Raw genomic sequence first — 16,466 nt, forward strand, 5'->3', positions numbered from 1 at the left:
CCAAACCCCAAACCCCAAACCCCAAACCCCAAACCCCTCACAAAGTTTTAATTTATTTAATTAATTTATAAATAATAAATAAAATAATATTATGCTTTTTCTTCTTTTTCAACACCAATATATTTGATTTTATAGGTCTCCTTGTTTATAGCATGAATCTTTAAAAAATCTATAATTTATAATTTCTTTAAAAACTTCTTTGTTAAATATTTCAGATATCTTTTAGATAGCTACAGCTTAGACTATATGCCAATACTCTTATTATTAAGTTTGAAGCTAACATTATCCTTCAAATCTCCTTGCTTCTAATTAATCTTCATATAGGTCTACAGATACTATATATAGTCTTTTGGTGAAAAAAGTTCATCATCCAAAGGAATCTGTAAATCAATAGAAAAATTAATCGACTTTTACAATTTAGGATTTTTGAGAATTTTCTTCATCGAGTTTATAAAAATATATTTTTAATAAATTATTATCAAGACTGTGTTTTGAATTGATTTTTGCTCTTTAGAAATTTCTCGATTTCATAATCGGATTTTCCCTTACTCCTCATATAGCCCGATATAGGAATATACAATCCTTTATTCTTTACTATGTTGTTATTTTCATCGACTTCTGGTACAAAGATTTATACCGATGAGTGTTCTTTAGGCCCTATAATTTTTGAGGAGGCTAAACATTTTCTTGGAAGATATTTTTCCATGGTTTCGCCATCTTCGTTCATTAAAGGCTTCATTTTCTAGTAGTTAATTTCTTTGTTTACTAGTATGCTTTGATGTTACATGTTTAAGGTTTATAATTTTTAATATTTTAAAATTTCATTTTAGAGTATCCATAGATTATATAATCATGATTTTATTATTATCTAGTATAGGATGTATTACTATATTGATGGGATGGTTTCTCTAAAGTCTTTTATATATTTCAGTCATCTTTTATGTTCTTTTAAAAATCTTTCTTTGTTCGCTTAGTCATTGCTATATTCATTAGGTCTAATGAGATGAACTTTTTTCTTATCTATGAAACTCATACTATTATAAATAGTTTAATTTTTGAACCTTTTTTATAAGACATTGAATTTAGACAATATATAATAATAGAAAGTAATAGAAGAAAAAAAGATACATTTATAATACACCTTATTAAAGGAAGCTTAAAACATTAAACTTTTTTTAAGAAATTTAATTTTCCAAATTTTTAAGATCAATAAATTTCTATTCATTCATTTTTATAGTAATATTTAGCTGTTTTAAGGTTTTAGCAAATCCTTCCACATTTCTTATAGAAAATAGTCTGATGATATCATTAAGCCTCACCTAGTTAAATAAGCTCTAACAAGCCTACTATAAAACCAATAGTATCAGATTATCGAAGTTATAAATGAATAGCCCATACAATCCCTAATATTAAGTATTATACAGCAAATAATACAAGCTTATATAGTTCTTTTACTATATATATTATAGAGATTTTTAAATTATTTGAAATTCTTTCGAGTCAAAAAATTTACCATTTTGCTCATTTAAATATTGTTACAGTTCTGAATTTGACCCTTTAATAATAAATATAAAAGACTGATATAGAATAAATTCATTCTATCAAGGAGATTTAATAATTTAGTATAATTCATTTAGTTGGTTTATTGATTTTGAAAAATGGTAAAAGTCTCTATTTTCTATGGCTATCAAAGCATTGGTCTCATATACCTTTACAGTGAACTCATTCTTAATATTCTATATAAGGAGGTCTTAGCGAATCGACCTTAGCTAATCCATTACATAATCTATTTATTTTTTGTCTTTTTCATACCGGCTTATTACATATTAAAAAGACTTTTGCAAAATGCTTAGTGGCCGAATTTCTTAAGGAACTGGATGTTCAGTCAGTCGCACATATTTTTTTTCCAATTAAGTACAAGTACCTATGAGGACTTCGTTTTTCTCCTTTTTCTTAGACTCACTGAATTTCTTATTCTTATTTTAGTTTTTTTTAAAAATTTATTTTTACTTAAAATTCATATTAATATCCTTTCGGCTATCTTTTATTAAGTTATCTCTTAGCATTTATATTTTTTCTCGAGGTAAAATTGGAATTTTAAATGCTTTCCAATTTATCACATTAAACTATCAAGAGGTTATAGTATCCTTTTTAGTCTTTTCTAATTCTTTTTATATAAAATACTTTTCTTATGTGTTTTGGCATTTTTAATAAGCCATTTAGCAAAAGTGGTTAAAGGCATTCAGCTATTCTTAGCTAATCTGAATTTCGCTTTCTTATCATTTCCTTGGTATTTTATAGCTTATTTAGTTTATATCTTTCTCCATTATAAATATTATAATTTATTAAATATCTTTTTCATAGTAAAACATTCTTTTTGTTCCTTCGTAAATTTCTCAGCAGAATTTATGAAAGTCTTCTTAGACAAGGAAAGAACTTTAATCATTGAGGACGTAAGAAAAGTCTCTTAGAGGGAAGAGGATGTTTCTTTCAAGCTTCTTAGAAAAGGTATCTGAAATGAGACAAAGTGAAGTTATGCTATATAAAGAGTAAAAACAATAAACTTATTTTAAGACATTATAAATTATAAAGAATGAAGAAAACTTTAAAAAAATATTTTTTTAGCAATTTAATAATCACAAAAAGATCAAATAAGAAAAGTTTATGATGATTAAATCGAATGTGTATTAAAGGACTATTAATTAGATATGAATAAGTTTTAATAAGATAGTTTTTATCATTTTTTGTAAGAGAGTCTTTAGTTAAATCTTTTTATAAGAAATGAAGAAGGAAGAAAAGAGCTCATATAAGAGTACATAAAGGGCTCATAGAATTCCTTCGATTTAAAATTTCATTATTTTCCTTTTTAAAATGATCTTTATAATATATAATCTATAAACAATAAGAAATATCAATTTTTTAATATTTAAAAAGTCATAGAAAATAATAATAAAATCTAATGTTTATAAAATTTTGAATTTTTAATAAATTTGATAAGAAATGAGAAGATTTAGGTTAAAGAGATTTTTTTAAAAAGAACATTAAATAAGGCATTAGCTTACTGGCTAGAGTATTAATAAGAAAAATGATTAAATATCCTTTGATTAGGGAATGTAATTATATTCTTATATTAGAGCTTAAATATTGAAATTGATTAAAAAATAATAAACACTCTAAGAAATACTATAAAAGACATAATATATAACTAATAGATTATTATAATAGATGAATATATAGAAATGTTTAATATTATGAATTGAAAAGAAATATTAAATAAGAAAGAGTTTGAAAATCTTTAAAAAGATTTTTCTTTATAAAAAATAGGAAAAAATGATTTTTTTAAATTAATGAAATTTCTGGAAATTTTGTCCCAAATGAAAGAAGAGTTTTCTTACGATTTCAAAATTTGAATTTAATAAATACTTTTAGAGAATAATAATATAATTAATTATACTATTTTGTATAATAATTCTTTGCTATATTTAAATTTAATAAAGAAAGGATTTTTTGAAATATATTAAGTAGATTTTTCACTAAAATATTTTTTAAATATTTTTTAAATAAATTCAAAAAAATTAAATTTTGATTAAATTAATATTTAATATTAGTATATAGAATATTTTTATATAAATCATAATATTGTAAATTTTTAGATTTTTGAGAATTTTATCTGATAAATTAAAAGGTTTTTAAAATCTAAATTTAATGATTTCAATGAAATTAAGATAATTTTACTCTAATAATTTAGTTCATCATAAAAAATATCGAAAATGAAAATTATTTATAGAATGAACTATTTTTCTTCTTCGACTATATTAATAGAAATTTTAATTTTTTTAATACCAATAATTAATAAGATATTATTAATACAATAATAGAAAGATATCATAATGATGATAAATGATTACTTAATAGTAAAATTCATTAATTTTATTGTAAAAAAAAATTTTTAAAAAAATAAGCATTTAATATAGCTAGAGATTTAAAATATTATAAATTAATTTTTCTCTTAAAAGCCATAATAAAATAATAATAATATAAGATATATAGAATTACTCTATAAGTATTCCATGGTTATTTAAGACTATTCTAAGATATAGTAAAAATTATAATTCGGATTTATAGAAAATTTTCTATTATAAGATAATATAGATTTTTAATAAAAATTTTTACTTTTAAAAATTAGAATCTTATAAATAAGTAATAAGAAAAACATCAAATAAATAGATGATATACTAGATAATATTTAGATAGATATTTTTTATAAGATTGATATTATTATATTCTTATATAAAATAAATAATTAAGAATTAATAGATAATGTGAAATTATTAATTTCTTTCTAAAAAATACTAATATAAATAAATGAAAAATACTTAAATAATAAAAATAAAAATTTTCTAAAATACCATTTTCTGTTAAGAATTTACTAAGATAATTATCATATCAATTTTTAGTAAATAATTCACTAAATTTATACAGAAAATATTCATTAAATAAAAGATGACATATTATATGATTTCTTATTATACTCTATTAATATCAAAAACACTAAAAATATAAACTCTTTATTAAAAAAAATTTCTCTTCTATATAATATAAGCTGTTAATAAATAGATAATATGAATTATATAAATCAATATAAAAAATATTCATATTATTTATTTAATAAATTTGTTAAATGACATATAATATAATTCATAAGATAATGTATTATAGATATTATTATATATAGGTTATCTGTAGCAGTATAATAAGGTTGATAAAACTCTATAAAAAGAAGCATTCATAAATTTACATAAAATATTGCAACGTGTTTTATATTTTAATGATGTTGAGATTATATAATAATATAAAGAGCTTTAAGAAGAATTATAAATTACATAAATAATAAATCTCCCAATTAAATTAATCAATTACTAAGAGCTAATTTTTAATATTAATTAGTTCAATAATATTAAAGATATAAAATAAATAGAAAATATATTACTGTATATTCTAAATTAAAATATATATAGCATTCCTATATTATAATACTATATTGATAATATTTAGATATTTAAATAATAAAATAAAATAAATGAGCTAATAGTCATAAGGATATTATAATATAGAATTTATTATAAATAATTTTAAATTTTTCATTTCCTTAAAATAACATACTAATAAGAATCTTATTATATTCTACTAATGACTATATATTAATTTGATAATAAATAACAAAGATAACTAATATATAAATAAAATATAAGACATCATAGGAAATATTAAACAATAGCAAGATTCTTTCTTTTATTAAAATCCTTTATATTAAGATAAAATATCCTTCAAACAACTCTACTTAGAAAATAACATAATTTAATAACCTTCTTATTATCTAAGTTTAAGCCAGTTTTAAATGGATCATAATATGACTCAAGATACTCTATACTAAATTAATGAGAAAATAATATAATTTTTATTCAATAAAAAACTCTCAGAAAATAAAAGTAACATATAACACTTATTCAATATCAGCTGATAAAAATTTTTTATTAATAATCTTATAGCCGATTTCAAGCTAAACATAAACAAGGAAGTACTATTTATCTATAATGATTAATCTTATTATATATATGATGATAGTGATATCTACTTAGATTAAGATTTAAATAAAATAAATCAAATAAGAAACAAAAATAATATTTGAAATTCTTTAATAGAAAAATAATGCAAAATTAATTAGCTATTAAAACCTATTTGAAATGATAAAAGAAGATTATAATGAAAATGAATAATAATTATAAGAATTAATTATAATTTGTTATAATAAATGAATATTAGAAATGAGCAGTCTAAGATAAAAAATATTCTAACCAAATAATAAGAGCACTTGTTTCAAACTTTTGGTCAATGAGTGAGTAGATATTCGAAAAGAAAGACAGTGATGAAAGTTTTGAATATTTTAATAATAAGATCAATCAGCAATAATGTATTAAAGAATACTTAATAAATAATGGATAGTAAGATATTTCATAAAAGAAATATTTATATTAAAAGTTTTCGTGGAAGTAAATTTAATAATAAAAATTTATAAGATAATATAGGTATATAAAGTAAAGTGTCTTCATATAATATAGTGATGCTTTGCGAAAGGATTAAGAAGAAGAAACAATAAAACTAAAAGAGCTAATCTAAGCATAGTATTAATAGATTAATAATCTCATGCAATAATAAAAATTTCCTAAAAGATAACTTTTCACTTAATAGATACTAATATAGAAAAGTGATTATAATTCTTAAAGAGAAAAGCTATTAAAAATAAATAGAATAAAAAAATGAATAAATTACATATTATAGTGAGAAGCTAAATACGATAAAATAAAAATGTGAAAAATTAATATAAGAATAAACCAATAAAGAAATTAATAAAAAATTCAAGAATAAAATAAATTAGAAAACTTGAAAAATAATATTAAAGAAGAGCTCTAAACAAACTATAACATAAAAATAATGAAAGTATAATAAGAGTTATAAAATGAAAATTTATTAAAGGATGAAATTATAAAGCAAAATAATATTTTGTAAGAAAAAATTGACAATCTTCAAATATAATATAATATCAATATTTAAGAATAACAAGAATATAATAGTTAGACATAAAAAGAGATCAGTTAATATATAAGTTGAATAAAAGAATAAGAAATCTTATAAAAAGAAAATATCAAATAACTTCAAAAGTCTTTAGAATAAGAAGACTAATAAAATGTATAAATTTGAGAATTTTAGAAAATTCAAAAGAAAATCTTTTGTACCTAGACAAATACAAATACTAAATAAAAGAACTACTAAGCATAATAAGCTAAATGAGAATAAAGAAAATCAACTAATAAAAGAATATTAGTAAATAATAAGTAAAAACCAATTATTAACAGAGATGCTAAAAAATATAAGCTACTGATACTGCTGTCAGTAATTATGCCTTAAAACCAAATCTTAAATTACATAATTTATAATGCTAAGAAATAGACAGAAAATAATAAGCAAAGTTAACGGCCTACTTCTAATAGGACTCACTAGCATATATTAAGGAGTAAAGAAATAAATCACAAATTAAAATCTTAAACAGCATATAATACTAAAATTAGAAAATATATAAGATTATAAAAACTCCAATAAAAAACAAAATCATCAGTAAGAAGATCATAAAAAACCCAAACCCCAAACCCCTAAACCCCAAACCCCAAACCCCATTATCATACATAATTAACAAAAACTTATAATATATAAATAACATCTTTTATTACCAAGAAGTAAACAGAAAATTAGAATAATTTACCATCTGATAATAAATTAAAATTTAATTATTCTATTATCTGTAAATTCTATTAAATAGTAACAGCCATAAAAAAATCATAGCTGAGAATGCAACAAATAAAAATGACCTGTTAAAGAGTGAAGTTGGTTCGATGAATATCATTATAAAATAACATATGTAAATAAGATGGAAGAGAATTCATTAGAAGCACTCCTGCCAAAGAACTCGTATTTAGCATCATATTTATATATATTCTTTCCGTCATATTATAAAAGTCATTTATTACCTTATTTTATATAAGAGGTATGCAGAGTAGAGCTAAATGTAACATTTACAAAATAGCATAATCCATAAAGATCAAAATATCTTAAAGAATCCTTTAATGAAAAACTCTTATCAAAATACACTAAAAAAGAGACACTATAAAACCCAACAATCTATAATAAGATAATCATATTAATTATACAGTCTTATTTAGTTATTTTTCATGTAGAATAAGTTATAGAATAAAATCAACAGACCAGCTATTATGGACAAGATTTTTAAACTTTTTTAAAAGTTTTCCACTTTTCCAAAGGCCTCCTATAAACCTGGACTTTAAACTAAAGATATATAACAGGTCATCCTAAGCCTTTAAAAATCCATACATAAACATATAAAAAATAATATAGAATAACTGTTCTTTATTTTTGATGATTTTTATGATCACTTTCTTATAAGAAGTATTATTATCAATAATTACTTCTTATAATTCTTTTATTGATTTTTCTATAAGAAAATCTTTTATTAAAAAATATAATAAATAACAATAATCTGAATTTCATATAGGATAATAAGAACTATAAGACAAGTAAAAAGATTCTCTTAGAAATATTATAAAGGAAGGCTCCTGAAACTCCTACGGATTTCCCTATCATCACCCCTAAAATCTAATTTATTATCAATCCAATATTTATTATATCATCATCAAAGAACTCATAGAAAAATACAATACCTAAACTCATAATGCTCTAATTAAGCCCTGTAAGAAACTGAGCCCATTAGCCATCCCATCTAAGTTATAAAGACTGCTTAAAATAGCAAAATCATCATTTAGAGAACATAAGACAAAATGACAGGTTTTATAAAGGTTAATTTTTATTGAAATTCTCGGCCATATAAAATTAGAAAACATTACCCCAATATTAAACATATTATTGAATTATATTGTATATTCCATTTAAGAGCTTTCCAAATAAATAAAAAAATAATTTATTAGTATCTTCTTTAGTATGATATTATTCCAATTCAACAACAAATAAGAAAACCTATAAATAGCAAAGAACAAAACTAAATAAAAACATTTCTTCATTTATAAATTTTAAATTTTCGTTTTTTCTACTCTTTAAAATATATTATAAAATGATAGATCCGAATGGGGAATATAATTTCCATTAGCCATCACAATTTTCAGCTCTTCAAAGCTGAAAAGCTGAAAACCCAAAAAGTCAAAGAAATCCTTCAATTCGCACCGGAAAACACCAACCAATTAAAATATTCAATTTTAGAGTATCTGAAGTCGAAGTATTTCCACTGCCCCCATTACCATAAAATACTTCAAGAGATAATTTCTCAATGTTAATAAAACCTTTAAAAAATACAGAGAACTGATAGAGTCTCTGGACTTCGAAGAGATCCTCAAGGAACTCCAAAGCGAAGAAGTCATAAGCATTTAATAGTAGTTCTTGGGATTTGATTAAGAATTTGTCATAACCCAGAGAAATCTCAATAAGACTATAATGCTAGGCCTGAGAGAACTTTGAATATAAACCTTATAAAAATCCTGAGATTATTTAAAAGAATAAAATCATCATAAAACAGTCATTCTTCCAGGTGGAGGAACAGAAAATTCCAATGAAAATCAACTTCAAACCAAAACATGCTTAAAAGGACGTGGTCCTGCTTAATGAGAAGATTTGCCCCAATCAAACAAGAGAAAAATGCTATTAGATCTAATAGAGCAAACAGTGTTATCTTACTCACTATATAAGACATATTGAACAGCACACTGAAGAGTCTTTAGGCCTCTGCGAGAATAAATATCTAGAAACAAAGTGCTAGTATAACAAATGCAAATATATACACTACATATAAGAATAGTAAGACAACAGAAAAAACCTCCAAAAGATATATTACCAAATCTATGATTCCTAAATGACATATCAAAATAGCACAATCCCTAGCCAATGGGTGAATTGCGATCTGCGTCATTTTGACTACAAAATTTTGGGAAAATTCGATGCCCTGATGCTGGATCCACCCTGGGACATACATATGACTCTTCCTTATGGTACTTTGTAAGATAAGGAAATTGCTGGCCCTCAAAGTAGAGTAGCCTCTAAGACAAAGGAGTGATCTTCCTTTGGGTCACTATGCGTGCTCTTGAGCTAGGCAAGGACTGTCTAAGAAAATGGGGCTACCAACAAGTGGAGGAACTTGTCTGGATAAAGGTCAGCAATACTCTGAAGATCTAAAGAGGAGGGAAAACAGGCCATTGGTTTAATCATTCCAAGGAGCACTGTCTCATAGGTATAAAAGGAGACTCTTCCATATCAATAGGAATATAGATTGCGATGTGCTGATAAGTGAAATTTGAGAGACTTCTAGAAAACCTGATGAAATATACAGCATAATTGAGAGGATGGTTCCTCAGGGGAGAAAGTGCGAATTGTTTTGCTCGGCCACATAACAGGAGAAGGGGATGGTTTTCTTTGGGCAATCAGCTACCAGGGGTTTCCATAAAGGAGCAAGAGGTCATAGATAGGTTTATTAAGAGATATCCAAATGTCAATTTTGAGCAGGTCAGTCAGACGGGTCTGTAATTGGACTAAGAAAATGCTGAGTTTTTAAGAGTAGTCTATCAAGGACATCTTTATTAAGTAATTATTATATATGTTATATAATGAGGATTTAAAAAAGCAATGAAGTCACATAGAATAAAATATTGCTGTAGAAGGATGATGGATTTAAGAAGAGGTTTATTAACGAAGAAATTTCTTAATTGGATCTGTTTAAGTATTCTAGAATAAAAAATTGGTTTTTGTAGCAGTTTGGAAAGGATGAAGAAAGTCCTAACTGTTAAGAAGAGTAAAGGCAGATCACTATATGAAAAGTATTAGCTGTTAAGGAATAATTATAAAAGCACTCAGCCTCTGAAAAGGCCTATATAAAAGCCTTTTTAATGCTTATAAAACTCATGCTAAATAGTCTAATGCTATATGCTAATATAAAGGATTTAGGAAAATAATAATTTCCGAAATTCTTTAAATAACTTCCAAAGAAAATTATAAAATAAAAAAAATATAAAATTCATCTTCAAACAAGAAAAAACATTAAATAATTAAGGGAATTTAAAAGAGTAAAAAATCTTTAAAAACTACACTTATATGAACAACAAATTCTAATCAAGGAGAAAATCGATCAAACACTCAGAAAGGAAGATTCTTCATAGTTATAAGAAGGACAAAGAAAACATAACAATATAAGACCAATAAGAAGAGACTATCAACTAAGATTATATATTATAAAGATTAAAAAGAAAAAAATAAAGATTACTAAAGCAGTATAAGGATATAGAAAATCACCGCCAAATAGATCGCCACCAAAGAAAGCTAAAAAGAGCTCTCATTGACAATCAAAGAATCTACACAAATAAACCAAAAAACAAAATCCCATAAAAACTAATATATAATGTAGAATAATATAATATAGCTAATAGGAATGGGAAGCTTTGGATTCTTATCCTACCATCTCTTAAGACAAGAGTACTATTCCTATCAATATAACAAATACAACATAAAACAAAATGACTAAAAAGAGAACTTTTTGACAGAAAAAGAAAGAAAGAAATTTTAAAAAGCCAAAAAATTTTTCGACGAACACGAAGGCTTTTAGCTTATAAAAAACATTACTACAACAATCAATATACACGATGAGGGCAATAAGAAGCTAAAAATGCTTGAAAAGAAGAGACAAATACTGCTTAATGAGAAAAAAGATAAATAATTCAATCCTGAAAATATTCAAAAATAAATTGACGAAATAGATAGGATCTCAAATGAGATTAATAACCTCTGTAGACTAAATTCCTTAAATAGGAGGCTTCTACGATACCCTTACACAGGAAGACATTCAGAAAGCCATAGCCAAATACGACTAATATAAATTAGCTATTACTAAAAATAGGTCAGCCATAGTCTAGTAAAAAATCTTTTTCAACCTCTGTTACTATTTACACCTAAGTTTTGCTTCCATTAAATAACTCATTGTAAATGATATACTCTGATTAATGGCCAGTCTTATAAAGCACACTCCTTGGACTGAGATGACATTTCAGCCGCATTCCTCAAATTCTAATAGACACCCATATTCAGCTGTCTAGCTGAGTTGTGGAAGAAGCCAGCCACCAGCACCCTTCTTATGGCTCCTGCATCTTCGCTTCTCGATATCTCATATCCTTCTCTCTTCATTATCTGCTTTAATTATAAGTATATCTTCCTTACTTTTAGCAGGTTTTTTTTCATTCAAAAAATTATCTCTGATAAATTTTTTGTCTTTTCGGTTTTCTCTATATTCCTTATATATCTTATATAAGAGTGATATGATCGGAGTTTTTCACGATAAATTTTTGAAAATTTCACTCAAAAAGTTATTAGTCGTCAATATGTTCAAAAACCCCTTACACATTCAACAGTGCTACTAATATCAGTATTGCTTTAACGCAGTGAAATTTCATGCTCTCTAAGAGACATCTCGCCAAATTAGCATTGAGAGGAAAGTGAGACATAGCCTTTCCTAGAGAAGTGAGAGAGCCATAGTTGTCAAGACAGCCCAATGCCCACAATTAATACTAAGAGCCTATAAGAGCATCCTATGAAGGACTATCTAAGAAATCATCCTAGCTGACCTCGTCTTCGCTTATGAACTTCAGTAAGAGAAGAAGCCCTACTAAATTTGCTCTTTTGATTTCGGGAATTTCATCCTCTTAGAAGTCTTTGTCAAAGTTTTCTCTCTGGTAAATTCAATAACACTCTCCGCTTTGGGTTCTTCCTGCACGGCCTGCTCTCTGCTGGGCACCTGCCCGAGAAACAGGCCAACACTGCAGTCCATCTACCCCTGTTCTTTGATCGTAGTATTTTACCTTTTGAAGGCGCTATCTACCACGTATCTTATTCCCTAGAGAGTCATAGATGTCTCAGCTATATTAGTAGACACTATACACTTCCTATATAAGAATTGGTTAAAGATAAAATTCTGATTTTAAGGCACTCAAAAAACGAGTAAAGAGGAAGGACGATTAGAGGGGCCGTCTTTTCATTGCTTTAAATTTCTTCTCTTACCTAAAGACAGCATGTTTCTATGTCTTCCTGTCCTGGTAGGAAGACTAGGATATCACCTCAGTCTTCTTATAGATGGATTAAACAAATCTTTTTTATGGTCTCTTAAAGATAGTCTTATAACTGGCTATGTCTAGTAGTGGGATTCTGACAGGAAAGTTTCAGCCAGGTATTCTTATAAAAGAGTTCGTATTAAAGAATTGTTAAAATTTAATACTGTCCATAGTGGCCGATGTTATTACTACTTTTAGATCGTTTCTTTTAAGGGCGAACTTTTTCAAAAGACAAAATAATAAATCGGTATTAAGGGATCTTTCATGGGCTTCGTCTATTATTAGGACTGAATATTTTAGGAGGAATTTGTCCATTAGGATCTCTCTTAGAAGAGTTGCCGTCTGTCATATATTTTATTTTCGTGTTTTCACTTTAAAGGCTTTCGAACCTTATACTATAGCCCACTGTATCACCCAAAGGGGAATTCATTTCTTTAGCTACTCTATTGGCTATGGAAATTGTTGCTAATCTTCTTGGCTAGGTACAAGCTATGATGCCTCTAGAAGAATAGTGCTCTTAATAGAGGTATTAGGGAAGCTAGGTAGTCTTACCCGAGCCTGTCTCTCCTTGAATAATGGTTATTTTATTGTCATAAATTTATTTGAGAATTTTTTATTTTATTTAATAAATTGGCAGATTTTGCTATCCTTGTTGGCTTTGTGTTTTTAAAGGAATTTTATTGGACTTAGTTGAAAGGGCTGCTTTATGATGTTATAGCTTTGAAGTGGAAAGAATTAAAGTTTTTAAGATGCTTTTTTATAGAATGGTTTTTTAATTTTTTTCGCTTTTTGAATAATTTGTCATTTTCTATTTTTAGGATAAGTTTATATTAGTGGATTATCTTATAGCTAATGTAGGTTTTAGATATTTTTATTCTTAAAGGGTTTAATTAATGCTTATTATAGATAATAGTAGTTTCTAATTATTTTATAAAACTTCTATTACTGACTATTTTTAATTATCCTAAATAATTTATTATTATTAATGATGTTATAATTAACAAACACTAACCCTTATAGTCTTCTTATTATAAAGAAATTATGAAATATATTCGATTAGCTTCTTTTCAAAATTCAACTAAAAAATAAACTCTTAAAAGGCCAAATTTGATTTTTTTTTATGTTTTTTCTTTTGAAAAATTTTCTTATTTTTCTATCCTTAGAAACCTTAATCCTATTAATATTCTATAATAAACTGTTCATATAGTTTAAATATGCTAACTCTTTAGACACTTTATATTTAAGGACCAGAATCATCCCTTTTTAGATTTCTCTATCTCTCTTTCATTCTTTATAACAAACTAGAGCCATTTTTAGCCATCCTTTAAAATTCATTTGTTCACTTCAAAAATCAAATTTTCTTCTTAATAGAAATCCTTTATAATTTCATTTCTTAAAAAATCTGGAAATTTCGGCTTATATAAAATCATCTTCTTCAGATTTTATCTTTCTTAATGCTATTGATTTCTTATATCGATTTTTATCCCTGTCTTATTAGCTTATAGATTTTGCCACTCCTCCTACTATTAATGATATTCCATTTTTCTCTACTGTTTTATATTTATTAGAGAATTATTTTTTTAGCCATCATTTTTAAAATCGTATATTTATTTCTAAAATTAATCACTATCCATTATAAATGATAAATTTTAATTTATTAAGCCAAGTTTGCCTATCTTAATATATAATCAATAAATTGATTAAACTACTATATATTTGCCTTATAGTGATTTTATCTCCTTCAGTAAGAGCTGAAATTTATCAAAAATCTCATAAAGTAAAATATCAATTATTTTATATACTTTTTTTTTATATGTTTTGTTGCAAAAATTCTTTTTTATATTTTCTTACTAAATTCTCTTATTTATTTTCTTAGAAATATTCATTTAGAATTTGTTTGTAATTCTCCTAGTCTTAATACTAACTTATATAGTATATAAAGCCTCAATGATATTACACCTGCTCTTATATCCTTATCAGTCTCTTTATCTAAATCCTCTCTCCTCTAGACATTGATATCCATGAAATCATCTACAGTCTAAAAGAGTACCCCTACCAAAATCCCTAACTCAGATAATATCCCATTTTGGTATTTATTATAAGAGTTGATTTATCCCACTCCTCTAATACCCATTTTTAAACAGAGTGCCTGTTTTCAAATGACTCTTCTATAATACTTAGTATAATGCTTATTCATGCTCAAATTTTTCATTTTTCATTTTTTTTTTATAAATCGCTTTGTAACAGCTCGCCTTGATTCAACTCATTTATCAACTAAGAGAATATACTATAGAATGTATTGTCATTTAGTTTTATGATTTGTTAGCCTGCTAGACTAGCCAAAGATACTCCAGTCAGAAAAGTTTTTTTGTTTACCAAATTTCACATTCGAGCTTGGAGAATTTCTTTCAAATTTTAGCACTATCTATAATATCATCATGATATAATGATGAGTTGTGAATGATCTCTATCAAGGAAGACCATTATATAACTTTTTTTATTTTATTAAGATCTTCTTATTGCTGGAAAATTAAGAAAAATTTTGATCTTATATTTTTCTGTCTTAACTGAAAATAGTACAAAGAAGACTCTCTTATATATCTATAAGTGTTTTCTTAGATTATCTAATCTATATTATTTCTTATCTATTAAATTTATACCACAAACATGTCTTATAAGGTTGGCAGCATTCTGAATTTCAAATTTCTTAATCTTCTGATTAAAAAATTTAAACTTATAATCTTATTATAATGACTTACCAATTATTGATTTAAGCAATAGACACTATTAAATGTTTTTTTTGATGATTTTCCACATTATAAAATATTATATTATTATAGTTTCATATTAGATTGTTTAATACTGGAATTTTGCTATTCTTTATCCTCTTATAACGATGCCTCTTAATCTTTCTACTAATAAGTATTTTGGTTACTTATTTATATACTAGATTCTTTAGTGTATTATTTGAAGTCTTTTACAGGGATTTCTTTCTATGTTAAATTATCCTTACTCTCAATATACAATATTGAATTATCTTTTATAATGAATATCTATTGCTATTTTTCAAGGGACTACTCGATATATAATGTAAGCATTTAGGAATAGTTGCTTTGCTGTTATTTATCCTGATAGAATAAGCTCTCATTGTTATTATAGAAATTATCAAACTTCTAACTGGTTATAGAAATGTTAATTTATGAAAATATTCTATCATTTCAAGATGTATTGTTTCCTTTAAAAATTTAAAAACATTTTTATAATTTATATGAGAAATTAATTTTTTAATCTTTAATAGTATGATGTCATTTTTGCTATCCATTTGATTATTTAAAAAATCTTTAATATCAGAAAGAATATATCAATCAATTCTTTAAATAATATTTTACTTAAATAATAATATATTTTATTATTTTTATTTTCTTTGCAATTTATTCATTGTCTTACATATAAATTATCTATTACAATAATTAGGTAAGAGTTTTGGTCTAGTAAATCATTATCTTCTGCATACAAATATTTAAAGCCGAATGATACATACTTTAAAACCTCTTTAATAACACTATTATATTAAGATACACTTTCATTATTTGTATCATTTTGAAGATCCATATTAATCTATTAGTAAAAGTCAACAACTATCTATAGGTAATTGTTCTCCAAAAATTTATTATCAAAATTTTATTATCCAATTAGTTTTTATAAAATTTAGAAAACAACCAAAAACAGATTAATATCACT

At 24.8% G+C, this 16,466-nt stretch overlaps 1 protein-coding gene across 1 annotated transcript; it reads right to left on the reverse strand.

Moving 5' to 3' along the window:
* Positions 1-11,838: 11,838 nt before the first annotated feature.
* On the reverse strand, positions 11,839-12,589 carry LOC133645529 (probable pre-mRNA-splicing factor ATP-dependent RNA helicase mog-1; the record flags this gene model as incomplete). The annotated part of the gene is given in 3 exon segments (XM_062040368.1): positions 11,839-11,923; positions 11,925-12,481; positions 12,484-12,589. Coding segments are annotated over 3 exon segments (748 nt in total), but the record flags the coding sequence as incomplete, so codon positions are not given.
* Positions 12,590-16,466: the final 3,877 nt, after the last annotated feature.

The sequence above is a fragment of the Entelurus aequoreus genome, unplaced genomic scaffold, assembly GCF_033978785.1.
Source record: "Entelurus aequoreus isolate RoL-2023_Sb unplaced genomic scaffold, RoL_Eaeq_v1.1 HiC_scaffold_437, whole genome shotgun sequence".
In the NCBI taxonomy this organism is placed as follows: domain Eukaryota; kingdom Metazoa; phylum Chordata; class Actinopteri; order Syngnathiformes; family Syngnathidae; genus Entelurus; species Entelurus aequoreus.